Source organism: Physeter macrocephalus, chromosome 6 (assembly GCF_002837175.3).
Source record: "Physeter macrocephalus isolate SW-GA chromosome 6, ASM283717v5, whole genome shotgun sequence".
Taxonomy (NCBI): domain Eukaryota; kingdom Metazoa; phylum Chordata; class Mammalia; order Artiodactyla; family Physeteridae; genus Physeter; species Physeter macrocephalus.
In genome coordinates, this window is record NC_041219.1 from 88,853,462 (window position 1) to 88,870,646 (window position 17,185).

At 37.9% G+C, this 17,185-nt stretch overlaps 2 protein-coding genes across 5 annotated transcripts in view; one reads left to right on the top strand and one right to left on the bottom strand.

Moving 5' to 3' along the window:
* Window positions 1-10,913, bottom strand: part of LARP4 (La ribonucleoprotein 4) — a 69,096-nt gene extending 58,183 nt beyond the window's left edge. For 2 of the 4 annotated variants that reach the window (XM_007120168.4, XM_007120167.4), the window contains exon 1: window positions 10,750-10,907. In XM_007120168.4, the coding sequence (XP_007120230.1) occupies window positions 10,750-10,767 (18 nt within the window). In that variant the 5' untranslated portion in view covers window positions 10,768-10,907. Of the gene's footprint in view, window positions 1-2,098; window positions 2,148-10,749 lie in introns of all 4 variants that reach the window. The other 2 variants (XM_007120169.4, XM_028491351.2) reach the window with 2 other exon arrangements.
* Window positions 10,914-14,541: 3,628 nt separating this feature from the next.
* Window positions 14,542-17,185, top strand: part of FAM186A (family with sequence similarity 186 member A) — an 88,558-nt gene continuing 85,914 nt past the window's right edge. Inside the window, 1 exon segment of the mRNA XM_028491507.1 lies at window positions 14,542-14,652. Coding sequence (XP_028347308.1) covers window positions 14,542-14,652 — 111 coding nt within the window.

Below are 17,185 nucleotides of genomic sequence, written 5' to 3' on the forward strand. Positions count from 1 at the left end.
AAAAAAAAAAAAATATATATATATATATATATATATATATATATATATATTCTTTGGTCCAGAAATTCTACTTGTCAGATTTGCTCAAAAGAAAGATATACAAAAATATAAACACAAAGATGTTCATCACAATTTTATAATAGTGAAAAATTAGAAACATTCAACTGCTATGGTCTGAACATCTGTGTAACTCCCAACTTCATATGTTGAAATCCTAATGCCCAATGTCATAGTACTGGGAGGTGGGGCCTTTGGGAGTTCCTTAAGTCATGAAAATGAATGAGATTAGTGCTCTTCTAAAAGAGATTCCACAGACCTCCCTAGCCCCTTCCACCACTGAGGACACAGTGAAAAGGCACTATCTATGAACCAGAAAACCCTCACGAAATACCAAATCTGTTGGCACCATGATCCTGGACTTCCCAGAAATAAATTTCTGTTGTTCATAAGCTACCTAATCTGTGATATTGTTATAGCAGCCTGAACAGAACAAGACACCAACAAGAGAGTGAGGATTTTTTCAGTAACTGCAGTCCAGCCACATACAGAATATCCTAGAGCCTTAAAACCAGATTGTATATAAAACTGATGAGATCTGAATAAGTTCTGCGCACTGTATCAACGTAAATTTGCCTGTCTTTACATCATACTATGGTTAAACAAGGTGTTACTACTGGAGGGACCTGGGCAAAAAGTACACGGTACCACCCTGTACATTCTGGGGACAACTTCTTGTGAATCTATAATTATTTCAAAATAAAGTTTTTAAAAATGGAGAAAAAAATATACAAGACATGGAAAATGGTCACATTTTGAAGACACGTGGAAAAACAGTAAAGCAAGTTGCTATCTTATAGAAATGATTCAAGTCTGTGAAATAATGCACAAGCACAGAAAAAAGTGGAGAGGGAATTCCCTGGTGGTCCAGCAGTTAGGACTCCACACTTCCACTGAGGGGGCACAGGTTCGATCCCTGGTCACATTTCCACTGAGGGGGCACAGGTTCGATCCCTGGTCTGGGAAATAAGATCTGCTTGCCGCATGGCATGGCAAATAAATAAACAAACAAATTAATAAATAAGGTCATAACACCTTTGTAAAGCAATATTTCAATATTGATGTGAAAAACTTTTAAAACATTCACTATATGAGCTACTGCAGAGAATATCAACCTAAGAGCTTTATACACAAGAATGTCCTTTATAGAATTACTCAATACAAAGAAAATTTGGAAACTGAAAATGTCCATCAAAAAAAGTTGATGTGGGGACTTCCTGGTAGTCCAGTGGGTAAGACTCCGAGCTCCCAATGCAGGGGGCCTGGGTTCGATCCCTGGTCAGGGAACTAGGTCCCGCACACGTCACAACTAAAGATCCTGAGTGCTGCAACAAAGACCCGGCACAGCCAAAATAAATAAATAAATAATTTTTTTTAATTGGAAAAAAAGTTAAAACGTTGATGTTTTCCTATAACAAATAACCTTTAAAATGACACGATAATGAATCTGACAAGTCAGTTTAACGAGAACAAAGACTTGATTTTTCATTTAAATTCTAGATTACCATGTTCGACTCATCTTTTGACTAAGTTTAATAAAGAAGCCCATAAAAATCCTTACCTCATTAAAAAAAAATCCTTATCTCTCCCACAGAACTAGAAGTAAGCCCTTGAGGCTACAGTTATATAAAACATCTATTAAAGGATGTAAATTGTCCAAGTGCATGCTGAAACTATCTGCCAACACACACAAATGCAGTATGTAAGCACAAAGATACTCTCAAATCACCACAAAAATATTCAAATTGTCAGTCCGTAAAACTAACAGATTAACACCTCTATCTCTAAGCAATAATGGCATTCTAATGCCATTATCGAATAAGCCAAAAGCAGTCCTTATGATTGACCCATTTTATGCCAGTTCCTATGTGGGGAAAGATACAAATGAAAGGAAAAAACAGAAACATAAATTTCTTGGCAAAATGATATCTTCCGGTCATGAGAGCAGTTTTAAGGTAATAGAACCAAGAGTTAGGAAAAAGTCACCATAAATATGGCAAAACCATCTCTTTGGTCATATATAACTGTTTGTTTTACTTACCTATTTACTATCAGAAACAGAAATCCCATGCCACTTAACCCTACAAATGCTGAAAAACAGAAATAAAGTATAGAAATTGATTAAACTTATTTGCCTCATGGCAGATCAATCATCCAGGTTTAATTTTTACATCTCCAATACTGAGAGGACAACACCACAAGTACTTTAAAAAAAAAAGTGGGGTGGAATTCCCTGGCGGTCCAGCGGTTATGACTCCGCACTTCCACTGCAAGGGGCACAGGTTCAATCCCTGGTCAGGGAACTAAGATTCCACAAGCTGCAAGGCACAGCCACCCCCCACCCCCCAAAAAATATAAACACCTGTCATTTCATCCAGCATGAAACTTCAGAGTCCTACCAGAAGATGCTTAGGGGGCATTTTATAGAAAGTAAAAATGAAAACTGGGAATTTTTCACCCATTCTGACAAAGAAGGATAACTAACATTTATGGAACACTTAATTCATCTTCGTAACAACTACATTTAAATTCTATCATCCACATTTTGTAGATAAGGAAAATCTTACTTTACCTAAAGGTAATCTGCCCAAGGCTGCACAGCTAATAAAGACAGAGCCAGAATTTGAACCTAGGCACTCTGCAGAGTCTGCCACTATACTACAGTTGCCTTAGAGAAAACTTTAAGACAACAAGTTACATACTATTTAAGGAATATTACAAATCTCCTCACCAAGTCTATGCAACAGTCCCTGGCCCCAGTTCTACCTAGAGTGTCTAACAATACAGAAGAAATGGATATAGAAAATAGACACCAGGTAAGAACTAGAGTACACAGGGCAGAAGTCAATTTCAGCTCTGCAATGATTTCTACCTTAGGGCCATGGTACAGCTAATTTTCAGCTTAAAAAAAAAAAAGGTACGATCCATGGTAATTTGTGCAATAAAATTTACCCCCTATTACAAAGCACTTATCCTAACTTGAATTATTTTGTCTGCAAGCTCCACAATGGCAGTGACCTTGTCTATGGTTTACTCTTCTCTAGCACCTTGAATAGTAACTAGCACACAGGAGACCAATAATAAAATTTATATGCTATATGAGAGTTTCTTAAACTTTACTGTGCATAAGAATCATCTAGGGATCTTGATAAAATGCAGATTCTGATTCAGCAGTTCAGGGATAGGGCTAGAGAGTTTGTACTCTAACAAGCCCTGGGGTAAAGAAGTTACTGAGGCTCACACTTTGAAGAGCAAGGTAACTGGACCAACCTAAGTCATTTGCCAAATTGTCAAAAATCAGGATTCACTTACTCCACACCTGGAAGGAAATCTTCAGTTTATTCATCAATAAAACTATTACTGCTGATCCTCTAATATCAGAGGAAAAGACAAGTTCCCCAAATTCCCACTTCCTCAGTCAGATGACAGATGATGAGTGCTTAAAACTCTGGGGGAGGGCTTCCCTGGTGGCACAGTAGTTAAGAATCCACCTGCCAATACAGGGGACACAGGTTCGAGTCCTGGTCCGGGAAGATACCACATGCTGTGGAGCAACTAAGCCCGTGCGCCACAACTACTGAAGCCTGTGCACCTAGAGCCCGTGCTCCGCAAGGAGAAGCCACCGCAATGAGAAGCCTGCACACCGCAATGAAGAGAAGCCCCCGCTCGCCGCAACTAGAGAAAGCCCAAACGCAACGAAGACCCAGCGCAGTCAAAAAAAAAAACAAAAAAAAAAAACAAAAAACACACACACAACCTTTGGGGGATTCATGGATTGGTCTGAAGATATAATCAAAATTAGACTTCTTCCTAAAAAGTTCTACATATGAGATTCATGATCATCTTATTGTTAAAGACTAAGAACCCAATTAATAGATATTTAGCATTTAAATAGTCCTCAAAATACCAAGTCATTTTACTTCAAATTGGTCATCTGATAAAGCCAATAGCTAACTATACAAATGAACTCAAAAAACCTCAAAAACCTCAAACCTCAAATATCAGTACTAAATATCAAAATAATCCTTTTCAAAAAAGGGCACCTTTTAATTCCTAGTGTGTATAGCCAAGTCAGAAAACTGTTTGTTACGAAAACTCAAATGAGATCTTTCAAAAGTATATGTGAAAGCAGCAACTCACTTGTATTTATTATGGACCAGACACTAAGCGCTTTATATTGACTGTTAATCCTCTTAACAACCCTTTGAGATAGATAATAATTATAATATATCATATATTAGTATTATCCTCAATTTATAGATAAGGAAACTGAGAAACACAAGTTAAACAACTTGCCCAAGGTCATACAACTAGAAAGTTGCCTAACCTGAGCAGGCAGCCTGGCCCCAGAGTCCATGTTCTTAACCATTCTTTTATGCAACCTTTCATATAAATGTATCTTATTATTACTCAATCACTGCCCTCCTATTTTTTTCCTTCCTCCAACTCAAAACGATAGAATAACCCTATTTCCCTTGGCTTGCTCAACTGCAAATTTTTGTAAATCCTATAAATTTACATTTCCCCTAGCCAATTCAACAACAAATACTTTAGTACCAATTTAGTACACTATCTTCCCTTGTTAATGATATGGAAAAACAACAAACAGCCAACAAGCACACAGTAAATCTCTGATCTCCTCTGAAAAATTATCATACAAACAAGGACATTTTTGAGAATAAAATGGGGTGCAACATCTGTTCCAGAAAACAGGTGTACACTATGACTGTCCAGGACAAAATGGGAGGTATGGTCACTCTACCCATTTTGTAGTTTGCACTACCTAGTGGTATGAAATACCGGTCAACTATGCACTATACAAACTCTGGATTACTCCTGACTTTTCTGCCCTGACAGAGAAAACGCTTTTCTCTTCCCTCAATAATATATAAATCAAACAAAACTTAATTCCTCATCCTTGGCTCTATGCCTATGTTCATACCATACTCCTAGTAATATTCATCTAAAGTACTCCTCTGTCTTTAATTTAGAGCCAGTCGTTTATAAATACAAAGATATTTTCTGAACTAAAGATTGGTTCAAATGTCCAGACAAGGCAATAGACGAGAGGAAATATGAGTATGTGATATTCAAGTTTTTTTCCTTACATTTACTTACACTTACACATTAGAAAAAATATTTTTTTCCACAAGAGCAAATATAAAGTGCCAATTTGCACTTTATCATTTGTATTTCTTTAAATCTGCCATATAAATGAGTCTGTATTTTAACAGTCTGCAAGCTTCATTCTCATTTTAAAAGTTTTATTTGCCCAATTGATAATATACTCAAACTACAAAAAAATTTAAAGTAAGGTAATTAACCTGCTTGGCTTAGAGCACATCAATAACAATGCTGGGATTCAAACTCAAAGTTATATGTCTCTTAAATCAGTGTTATCTCACAGTAGCTTTTGCAATTAATAGTGCTACTATCATGTAGTTTTAATAAATTTCCCAGAAATACTTCCTGTGATGATCAAATTATAGTGTCTGTCAACCCTTTACCTAGACTGTATTACAAACAAGGCTTAATACATAAACACCATGAACACAGGGCTTCCCTGGTGGTGCAGTGGTTGAGAATCCGCCTGCCAATGCAGGGGACACGGGTTCGATCCCTAGCCCGGGAAGATCCCACATGCCGCGGAGCAACTAAGCCCGTGCGCTGCAACTACTGAGCCTGTGCTCCAGAGCCCGTGAGCCACAACTATTGAAGCCCACGAGCCTAGAGCCCGTGCTCCACAACTAGAGAAGCCACCACAATGAGAAGCCTGCACACTGCAACGAAGAGTAGCCCTGGCTGGCCGCCACTAGAGAAAGCCCGCGTGCTGCAACAAAGACCCAACACAGCCAAGCAAAACAAAAAAGAAAACAAAAAAACCCACCATGAACACAACCTAAACTGTCAGAAGAATCATTCTCAAATTACATATAGGAAGTTGAGGCTCAAAAAAAGTTGTCACTTGCCTCAGGTCATAGCTAACATTTGAACCCAGGATTCCAAAACCCTTACAGAAAATCATAGTGCAAAACACAAAAGTTTACAATGTTTTCAAGACTGGAAACCTCCCTCAAGAATTAAACTTTAAAGAAAACACAACTTAAGCAAAACACAGACTATAGGAACAATAAATTAAAATGCTACAAGCACTATCAGAGCTAAAGAGTCACTTTCCATTTTCACTTAAGGATATTCAAAGTGGAAGTTAAAAAAAATTTTTTAAGACTTCACAATGATAGCTGCGTTCGTTTCCTAACCTCCTCTACTTTCCACTCCTCTGCAATACAGACACAGACCGCATCTCTACCTATAGGGTCTAAATCTTTTTTTAAGCTCCTAGGGAGAGACCAAAATTACAGATTTCAAATGTTCATGTCTACTACTAAAGATCACTTCCATTAGCTGAGAAGTAATATGGAGCTGACAGCCTGAACAAACTCAAATTGATAGAAAATAGTTGAATATCAATATTTCTAGTTACTGGTTTTTCACATACTGTAATTTGAAGCACCATGAGGTACTTTTACATCTTTATATTCACTTGAGCATTTTATTCCACTTTTCACACTTCGAAAATAATTTCTACTTCATTTTCAGCCCATTATATTTGAAAATACTTCTTTGAAAATGTTTATCCATTTTAAAATTCTGTATCCAGCTCCAATAAATATTCCAAAATCAAATTGTTCAAAAATCACTCAGCTATTCACTTATTGATTTCTTCTTGGCAATAATTTCACAATTCATTACGGCACTTTCTTCTTTTCAGTCATTTTTGAAAAATCATTTCAACTAAGTCATATCTAATAACTTTTTATAAATACGTGATTATTTAAGCTAATGGGAAAAAACTGAGCACTGTACTTGAGGTAAATGGCACAAAACTTCCCATGATTACTGAAATATAAAATTAATGAAAAATTATCTAGGCAAATATCCCACTTATTTCAGATTCTAAAGCTAACCTAAAATTTAAAACGTTATCACCTAAAAAAGCAGAAAACTTTAGAAGTCAGATAAATTACTTTTAAAATTGTATAAGATCTGGGGGAAGAGGGATTTACTGTTTAATGTGTACAGAGCTTCAGTTTTGCAAGATGAAGCTTCTGGAGATGGATGGTGGCAATGGTTGCACAACAATGTAAATGTACTTAATACCACTGAACTGTACATTAAAAATGGTTAAGATGATATTTTGTTATGTGTATTTTACCATAATTAAAAATAATTTTTAAAAATTATGTGAGAGTATGCATCCTAGGGTGCATAAAAGTCACTGCTACCTAAATAAGTGGTTATAAGTATTCATTTTTAGGGAAAAACTCAAATAGAGACAGAAATCCAATTAAAACATTGCCAAACAACTAGAGCAGACATAATTGGCTGGAAATACTGGAGGGGGAAAATGATCTGAAAAATGAATAAAATACTGGCAAACCATAAAAACACGAAAAGATTGCAAACTGCCTCCTTGGCGCTCAAAAACTTAAATAACTCGCTAGCAGCCAGAAGAACACAGCAAACTGCTGTTTCAAACTTTCAGAATTTTTTGTAACCGAATTTATGTTGGAACATGCTTGACAATTTGGTATATTATCCAAATGTTTTTACCTCTTCCCAGAGAGACAGACACGATATGTGTCTCCTTCAGAACAGAGGTGAGATAAAAACAATAAAACTACTGAAGTCAGTATAGCTCTTTGTCTGCAAGACCAAGTTTTAAAAAAGTTACATCTAAGTATTACTTAAAATAGGATTCCTTGTCTGCCTATAGGTTTCTACTGCAGTATACTGCAATTTAGAGTTTTAATTCCACCTTCAATATTCACTAGCTATACGATCTTGGGCAACTTTCTTAAATTTTCTGTGCCTTAGTTTCTTTATCTCTAAAATGGAGATAATAATGCTACTTACCTCATAGATAGGTTTGAGTTGATGTATATAAATGTATACATGCAAAAAGACTTAACAGGCCTGACACATCAATAGTGAGCACAATTCATGAGAACACAACTATTATTATATTATTATCATTACTATTATCTATCCCACTGATTCCAGTTATAAACCAGTTAAGCTGGGGTCTCTCCAGAAAAATGCACACAAATAAAAGATTTTGAACACAGCTGCAGAGGACTCATCAATCCCAGATTAGAGAAGTCCTACCAAAGCAACTTAGTTGGTAGTAAAGTGGTTATTAACCTCCTTCATGCCATGGACCTCTTCAGTAGTCCAATTAACCTATGAATCTCTTCTCAGAATGTTTTTAAGTATATGAAATACACAGGACTACAAAAAACCAATTATAGTATAGTTATAAAAGTATTTTAAAATCTCTAATTTAGTAATAAATGTTTCTTACAAGTGCATTAACAAGACTTTTTTTTACATATAATAATGAGCAATGCGCGTAAACATTTCAAGATATCTGCAAAAACTGTAATATGATATGAAAACACTTCTCTTGTTGCATCCATTGAAATGTCAAGAATTTTTAATTCTCTTCAATTCTAGATTTCAATTAGAAGCTAGTGAAAATAAACAGACAAATTTTTTTTCCTCAACCAAGTTCACAGACTTCCTCAATTCCATCTAGGGATCCAGATTAAGAACCCCTGGCTTATTGGAAAGTGCAAAAATAAGTTTTGGAGTCAGTGACTTATGTTCTAGAAGCCAGACTTCAGACTTTAGTCCCCACATTATTTACACCTGAATGACCTTAGACATCAAACTTCTGAGCTTTGGTTCCCTCATTTAGAATAATTCCTACATCATGAGGTTACAAGGATTGAATATTAGTTAACAAAATGCCAAAAGACCAGTAAGTTATATTTTATTGATGTTAATACCATATAATTAGACCCAAATATTTAATGCCATTGTTAATTTTCAGTAAAACTCATTATATGTGAAAAATTTAAAACCACATACTGATTTACAAAGAAAATGATTAATGGAAATATTAACTATATGTAACATTTTAGTGAGAGCTATGATTTGGCTTCAGAATGACCTGTATCTAAATCCCAGTTCCATTACTTTAGTCTTACTAAGTTAAACTCTCCGCCTCAGTTTTCTCATCTATAGAACACTGCAAGGTTGTTTTAGAAACAAGAGGATCTAGCTTAAACGGTCAATAAATGGAGTTATTATTAAAGTTCACATTTTAACAAAGCCAAAGCAATCAATTTGGACCTCAAAAGTTTATTCTGGAATTCATGTTTATATAACTACAACTTCACAGTCCTTTGCCCGGCAAAACACATACACACTTAAAACCTGCAGCATTTGCTTGGCATAACATTCCTAACACAAACTGGCACTGCTTAAAATCAGATATGATTTCTTATTCTGCCCAAGGAAAACAACGAGGATAAAAAACGATCAACAGAATGGACTCAATAATTTTAAATCTTTTCATGATTTACTTGGAATCTTTACTACCAAGGTTGGAATACTCTATAAGGTAGCTGTCTCTTTAAAACCCAATATAAAGATCTCAAATTTATCAGCTACATATTGTCGGTTAGATTAAAAAAAAAAAAAAAGGCAGAAGCATGTGTCTACTTTATGCCGGAATACTATGGATTAAGATACCCCCCGTCCGTCTAAAAAAAACCCGCCATAGACTGGCTCCCGATCCATTGTACAACCTGTAAATTCCTTCCCTCATTGAAAAGATTCTTTTTGTGGGCATAGTTAACAAGTGCCAAGCTGCGAAGTTGCAGCTTTGCTGGTTTGACGTTTTCACAAAGCAAGAACAATATGATCTGGAATCTACTCAAAGCATTAGCCAGGCAGTCAGCTGATGCTCACTGCACATAAGAGAAAGACAGAAATAAGAGAAACTGAACCTCGTATTTGTGTAAAACAGGTACCCACTACGTTTTAAAACTAAAATAGGCCAACAGCAGATGTTCCAGTTAAAGTAATAAAAGTATTTCTATTGTTAAATAACAATTTTTTTAAAAACCCGGCTTTCCCCGAACTAGGTTTCGCTCGTTCTTGGAATTTTCCTTGTAAAGGGCTCTTATCCGTTCATAAAATCAGCCCCTCACCACGGAGCTGCTGCCTGAGTTAACTTTATATAGCCAAACCCTATTGGCTTCTCCTCCGTTCACAGTAACTCGCTTGCCTCCCACAGAACGTTCCAGAGACCTAAGGACGGGGACCAAACAAAATTTGGTGGGGGTTGCTAAACAGGGGCTTTCAACTTTCTTTCCCAAACACTTCTACCGAATTTCACCTTCCTCCCTCCGCAGCCCCACATGTTGCTCGCCTGCTCCCAGAGGGCCGCGCGAGGCCTCGCTTCACCCCGGAACGCGCCCACCTGATTACCCTTTTCTCCGCAGACTCCGCCCTCCCCCCTCCCCCCCCCCCCCCGCTCGCCACCTCTAGGAGGTCCATATGGGACGCTTTCCCCTTCCTCCGATCCTCACGCCGCAACAGAGAAGCCTCGATTCTCCACCTTCGGATCTCCCCCGCCACGGCGCTCGCCTCTCACAGCCTCCTAAAGTGCTGCGAGCGCGCAGAGCGGAGCCGCGGGCCTGCACGGCCCAGGTGCTGTGTCAGCCTATCTGCCGGTTCCGCGCCGTGTACGGCCTGGAAAGTCACATGGCGCTGGGACCGGCCGGCGCCTTCACACTCCTGCTCTCCTCAGAGCAGGACGAGAATCCCAAGTACACTCACCTCCACGAAGAGCAACATGACTTTCTCCGCTCGGCCCAATCGTTCTCGCCGACGCGACTCCAACTGGCTTACAGGCCGGAGCCCCAATAGCTAGGATAAGGACACTCGCCTGGCCCCTCCACCCGGCAGCGGACCCGGCTCCTCCCCCGCCGTCAGCCGCTGCGGCCTGACCCGCCCAGTCCCACCTCCCTTGAAACGGCAACTGTTTCCGGCTTTAGAGAACAATTGCTTCCGGGAGAAGAGAAAATCCTCGGCGCGCTCAATTTTTGCACTACCTTTTCCAGCCGCAGTATGGACTGTACTATCATGTGGCCGGGGGGGGGGGGCGCGGGGGAAACGATCAGAGGAAGGCACCATTCTGTGCCACGGGAGTGTGTAAAAATTTTACAGGCGCATTTTATCCCTGGCGATACGGATAGTTACCATGGCCATAATAACTCCGCAGTTCTCGTGGCCCAAGACCTAGATCTGATAAAAAGCGAGCTTGTGCAAAGTGTACTGAAAAACAACCAGCCCTGCCGAAAAGGCGGCGGCTCTCAGGGAAAAAGTAGAGAAGGGAAAAAAGCAGCAGTAATAGCAAACATATTAACAGCAACTGCTGTACATTAAAGGCCTACTACATGCCTGGCACTATTCTAAGTATTTTACGTGAATTAATCTAAACAATCCAACGCAATAATACTATTATCCCTATTTTACAGTTGAAGGAGCTCTCTAGAACACACTGCCCCAAGTTCCCTTGAATTAGGTACCCATATCTCTGCTCAATATAATGCTATTTGGTAGTACTTAGCCTGGATAGCCTCTTCATTGATGTTCTGCCATTAATTCAAATGAAATACAACAAAAAAATTTTTAAATTATCTTTATAATTTTCTGTTAGATGATCCAAAATCCTTATTATCTTTAGCAACACTTACTAGGATTTATCCCTCCCTTATCAGTCCCACTTCTATATCCTAGCTCTGACACTCATCGTTTGAAACAGTCATGTCTTGATCTTCTCCAATGGATTTTTTCTATTCTATTATTTCAAAAAATCTTCCTAAATTGAAGGTTTCATTTTCACCAAAGTGCTATTATTTGCTTTCAACACCTTACCATTCTGATCCTATGTAATCTCCCTTAACCTCAAATGAATCCCTTCATTTTTCATTTAGATACCAAATTAATTTCCCCTTCGAATTGCTGGTATTTCTGTCCCATACTCTCCTACTGTGATCCGCAGTAAACTCAGCATTACCTCATCTCAATTAAACCAGTCTCCTTACTTTTTCCCTGAAGTACAAACTCTGCACTCACCTCCAAAGCCATGGCTCATTGGAATGCCTATCTGAAATGCCTTCATTTGTCAGTCAATCTTCTCTCTCCATAAGGTTCTCCCAAAGACTCTGCTCCCCACAGGTCTCTTCTTCATGTCCCTTGTTAGCACTTGAATATTATATTCTATCTTAAATTTTTTTTGTTGTTTTTTAGTTTCTTCACAGGTCCCTATCATATATTTTTCACAGTCTAGGATAATGGTAGCCACATAGTAGTATCTCAACAAATGCTTGTCAAATTGAAGAGATTTTAAAATTTGCTTTAAAAAGCCTTCATTTCCAGTTGCTGATGAATTTCATGCTGCATAAAAAAAATATGAAGGAGAGAGAGAGCACAATAATACTAAATTAGTTTTGTTGACAAGTATGTAGGCTGCTTTGTGAATGCCCACTAGGGTAAGCAATATAAAGAAAGCAAGAGAGAGGGCTTCCCTGGTGGCGCAGTGGTTGAGAGTCTGCCTGCTGATGCAGGGAACGCGGGTTCGTGCCCCGGTCCGGGAAGATCCCACATGCCGCAGAGCGGCTGGGCCCGTGAGCCATGGCCGCTGGGCCTGTGCATCCAGAGCCTGTGCTCCATTAACAGTTATTTAAGGATCTCACAATATAGTATTATTACCAACAAAGTAATTTAATAGATTAATTGATTATGTTGAGAAATGCTGGGTAATGTTGTATATTTTAATGAAACCTCACATTTATATAAATAAATAATTCCCCTTAAATGTGGTCCTTTCAGAAAATATTATGAACTTCCTTGAATAAATAGACTTAATTGTGATTTATAGGAAAGGAGGGAGTGATATTTTATGACTGGGGGAGGGTGCAGTCTAACAATAAAAGAAAGTATTCTGGGACTTAGAAAAGTTTCCATGAGGAGGGGAGTTTTAAACTATAATGAATATCCAAATTTTAGACAGTTTCCATGGAGGTACTGAGGAAGAATATGCCAAATGTTAGATAAAGAAACCTAAAGTACTGCATCTGGTTTTGAGAGGTTCACCAACTGGTGGATAGAAACAAATAATAAATAGTTACACTCAATGAGATAAGTGCTATAATACAAAGTTTACAAAATGATTTGGGAACACAGGGGAGGGAGGAGTAATTTAGACAACAGGATCTTAGAAGGGAAAATATTTAACTTGCTCTTACATATTGAATGATATTTTTAAAAGACAATTACATTATGATACCCTGTATCCCTTTCTCTGAAGGATTGAAACAAATTGTTTAAATTTACAAGTTTACAGCAAGCACTCAACATAGGACTAAGTTACAATAAGGACTCAACATAGGAAGTTCTCATAGAGAAATTGTTATATATCCACAATTTATATAAAATCTAAAACATACAAAATGATATTACATAGTTTATGAACACATACACCTGCAGTAAAACTATATAAACACAGACTAGACATAAATACATCAAATTCATGCTTGTTATGGCCCTCTGAAAAGGGAAAAACAGGAAGGAAGGAGTCTGGGGAGAACACCAAAGGGGACTTCAACTTTATCTCTAATGCTTTCTTTTATTTAAAAATATCTGAAGCAAACATGACAAAATGTTAATATCTGTTCGTTCTGGGTGGTAGGCACATGGCTATTTGTTATATTTCTTTCTGTACTTTTCACATTTTTTTAAATTAAAAAATAATCTACACAACCAACAAAACCATCTGTCCTTTTAATTGCTCTAGTGTCCTAAATCCTTTCACCACCTCTACAATCAGAGGAGCTGCCCAAAGTACTCTTCTTTCAGTTAGAAAGCAGCCTCTAAGCATTCCTTTCAATTTCCCAGCCACTACAGAACGTCAAGCCTTCTTCAGTCAGGCTTCTTGAAAAAATGAGCCACTAGGCAGTGCAAAGAGTGTGATCTTCATCCAAATACTATCTTCCAAGTTACTACAAGTCTAGGAAAAGTTGAAGGGCAGCTGAGGAAGTTGCAATACAATTATTCCATTACAAGCTTAAACATTCTTAAGCAAAACCTCAGGAGGAGAGAAGAACCAGAAATTACATTTGATACACTGGATCTTGAATTCTAACACCTAGATTTTAAGCTCATTTAAAACAGGGCTATACCTTCTATTTCTTTTAGCGTTACTGTTGTCTATTCTTTCCCTCCCTCCCCCCTTCACCCGCTACCATCACAGCATATAGAATGCCTAATTCTCTGCATATAGTAAGCACTCTTTAAATGTTTGAGTCAATGATAACGTCACAATGGGTCTATTATGACATCACCCGGACTGAAACACCACGGCTAGTATCAGGGTACACCACAACCTTTGGGAGCGGGAAAAGCCTCTTCTAGCTTCCTTGTGGACGGCTTTATTAGCATTTGCCTATATTCTGTGAAAAACGAAGAAATAAAAGAAAATCACTCAACTTCCAAAACGTTTATCCAGATGCAACTGAGATAGACAGTGAATAGGAAGGAGAAAAAGAAGCTTTGGATTTCACCATAATGTACAAAAATGTCCGTGATAGATCAGAGGTTCCTAAGCTTGAGATCCCATTTACGGTACAGGATGTCATCACTAGGATTGAGCAAGCACAGTTCCATCGAGCCAGAGAGGTAGGTAGTAAATGAAAAGTTTATAGATTGCAACTTTCTTTTTAAACATTCCATGACCAGCTACATTTTTTTTAAGGATTCACTTTATTTTCATGACATTTGACTGTTTTTGAGGTCACATTGATTTCAAATGACGATTTCACCTGACTCTGTGGATAACAAGCTCCAATTCTACATTAATTCCTTTCACTTCCATATCGTATCAGAGATAATCAAGCTTTTTAAGAAATAAATCACATGTGTTATTGAGTGATTGTGATAGAAAAATTAAAATATATAGCTAATATTGGTATCTAATTTTAGTCAATAGTTTTAATTTGTTCTCTACTGAGCTTTTATCAAATAGTTATTAACAAGAAGAAATGTGATTGAGTTCTAGCTCCTTTTCTTTCTTTCCCCTGAACACTTCATGGAAGAGGGGTTTATTGGCCGAGAGAAATTCAAAGACAATACATTTTCTCTTATGTATTCTTCTAGGAGTTTTATACTTTTAGATTTTACATTTAGGTCTATGATCCATTTTGTCTTAATCTTTGTATATGATATCAGATATGGATTGAGGTTCTTTTTTTTTTAACAATTATTCTAGCTCTGTTTGTTGAAAAGACTACCCTTTCTCCATTAAATTGCATTTGCACCTTTACTGAAAATCAGTTGATCATATATGTGTGAGTTAATGTAGTCTCTAGTCTGTTCTCTTGATCTGTTTGTCTATCTTAATGCCAATAACCACAGTGTCTTTTTTTTTTAAAAATTTATTTATTTTTGGCTGTGTTGGGTCTTTGTTCCTGCGCACGGTCTTTCTCTAGTTGCGGCGAGCGAGGGCTCCTCTTCATTGAGGTGCGCAGGCTTCTCATTGCGGTGGCTTCTCTTGTCGCAGAACACGGGCTCTAGGCGTGCAGATTTCAGTAGTTCTGGCTCGCGGGCTCTAGAGTGCAGGCTCAGTAGTTGTAGCACATGGGCTTAGTAGCTCAGTGGCATGTGGGATCTTCCTGGACCAGGGCTCGAACCCACGTCCCCTGCATTGGCAGGCAGATTCTTAACCACTGTGCCACCAGAGAAGTCCCACAACACCACAGTGTCTTGATTACTGAGGTTTCATAATAATTCTTGAAATCATGTAGTTTTAATTCCTAAACTTTGTTCTTTTTCAATTGTGCCCAACTTCTCTCATCTTCCTTTTACCTCCTTTTCCTCTTCTTGGGCTTTTCTCTCAAGACTCAAACACTCATAATCTGAAACCTGTCTTTGGGACTTCCCTGATGGCGCAGTGGTTAAGAATCCACCTGCCAATGCAAAGGACATGGGTTTGAGCCTCGGTCCGGGAAGATCCCACATGCCACGGAACTACTAAGCCCGTGCGCCACAACTACCGAGCCTGCGCTCTAGAGCCCACGAGCCACAACTACTGAGCTCACATGCCACATCTACTGAAGCCCGCACACCTAGAGCCCGTGCTTCGCAACACAAGAAGCCACCACAGTGAGAAGCCCGGGCACCTCAACGAAGAGTAGCCCCCGCTCGCTGCAACTAGGGAAAGCCCACGCACAGCAAGACCCAAAGCAGCCAAAAATAAATAATAAATAAATTTATTTTAAAAAATAAAAACTGTCTTTATCCACACTGCTTTCTCCCTTTGCTTTTCCATAGGATATTTAGAATCAGTCTGTCAAATACTATTGGGGAAAAAAAAAGCCTACTGGTATTTTGACTGGGAATGTATTGAATTTGTAGATCACTTTGGGGAGAATTGAAATCTTAACAAAATTGAGTCTCTGACCCTTGAATATAGCATATCTCTCCATTTATTTAGGTCTAATTTTTCTCAGAAGTGCTTTGCATATCTTTTGTCAGATTTATCCCCAAGTAGTTCATATTTTTTATACTATTGTAAATAGTATTGTTCCTTAATTTCTATTCTCGATTGTTCACAACAAAGAAATACAATAAATTTTTGTATATCGATCTTGTATACTGAAACCTAATTTATTAGTTCTCATAGATATTCTTTGTACAGTCTCTGGATTTTCTACATGGACAATCCTGTCATATACTAATAGAGGCAGTTTTATTTCCTCCTTTCATATCTCTGTGCACTTAAACTTGGTTCTAGACTCATTGGTTAGGCTAGGACCTCCAATATCAAGTTGAACAAAAGTGATGAGACATCCTTGCTTTGTTCTTGATGTTAGGCTTTAGGGGAAAGCGTTCAGTCTTCTACCATTAAGTATGATAGCAACCGTATATATTTTATGGCTCTTTATCAATTTGGAGAAATTCCTCCTTTTCCTAGTTTGGTAAGTTTTTAATCAGGAATAGGCATGGGTTTTATCAAAAGTTTTTACTGCATCTAAGGAGATAATCATGATTTTTTTTTTCCTATTTGAATCTGGCAATATAGTGAATTACATTGACTTATGAATGTTAAACCAACCTTACACTTTTAGAGTAAATCCCATTTACTCATGATGTAGCATTCTTTTTACTATGTTGTATTCGATTAGCTAAATTTTTGTTAACAATTTTTGTATCT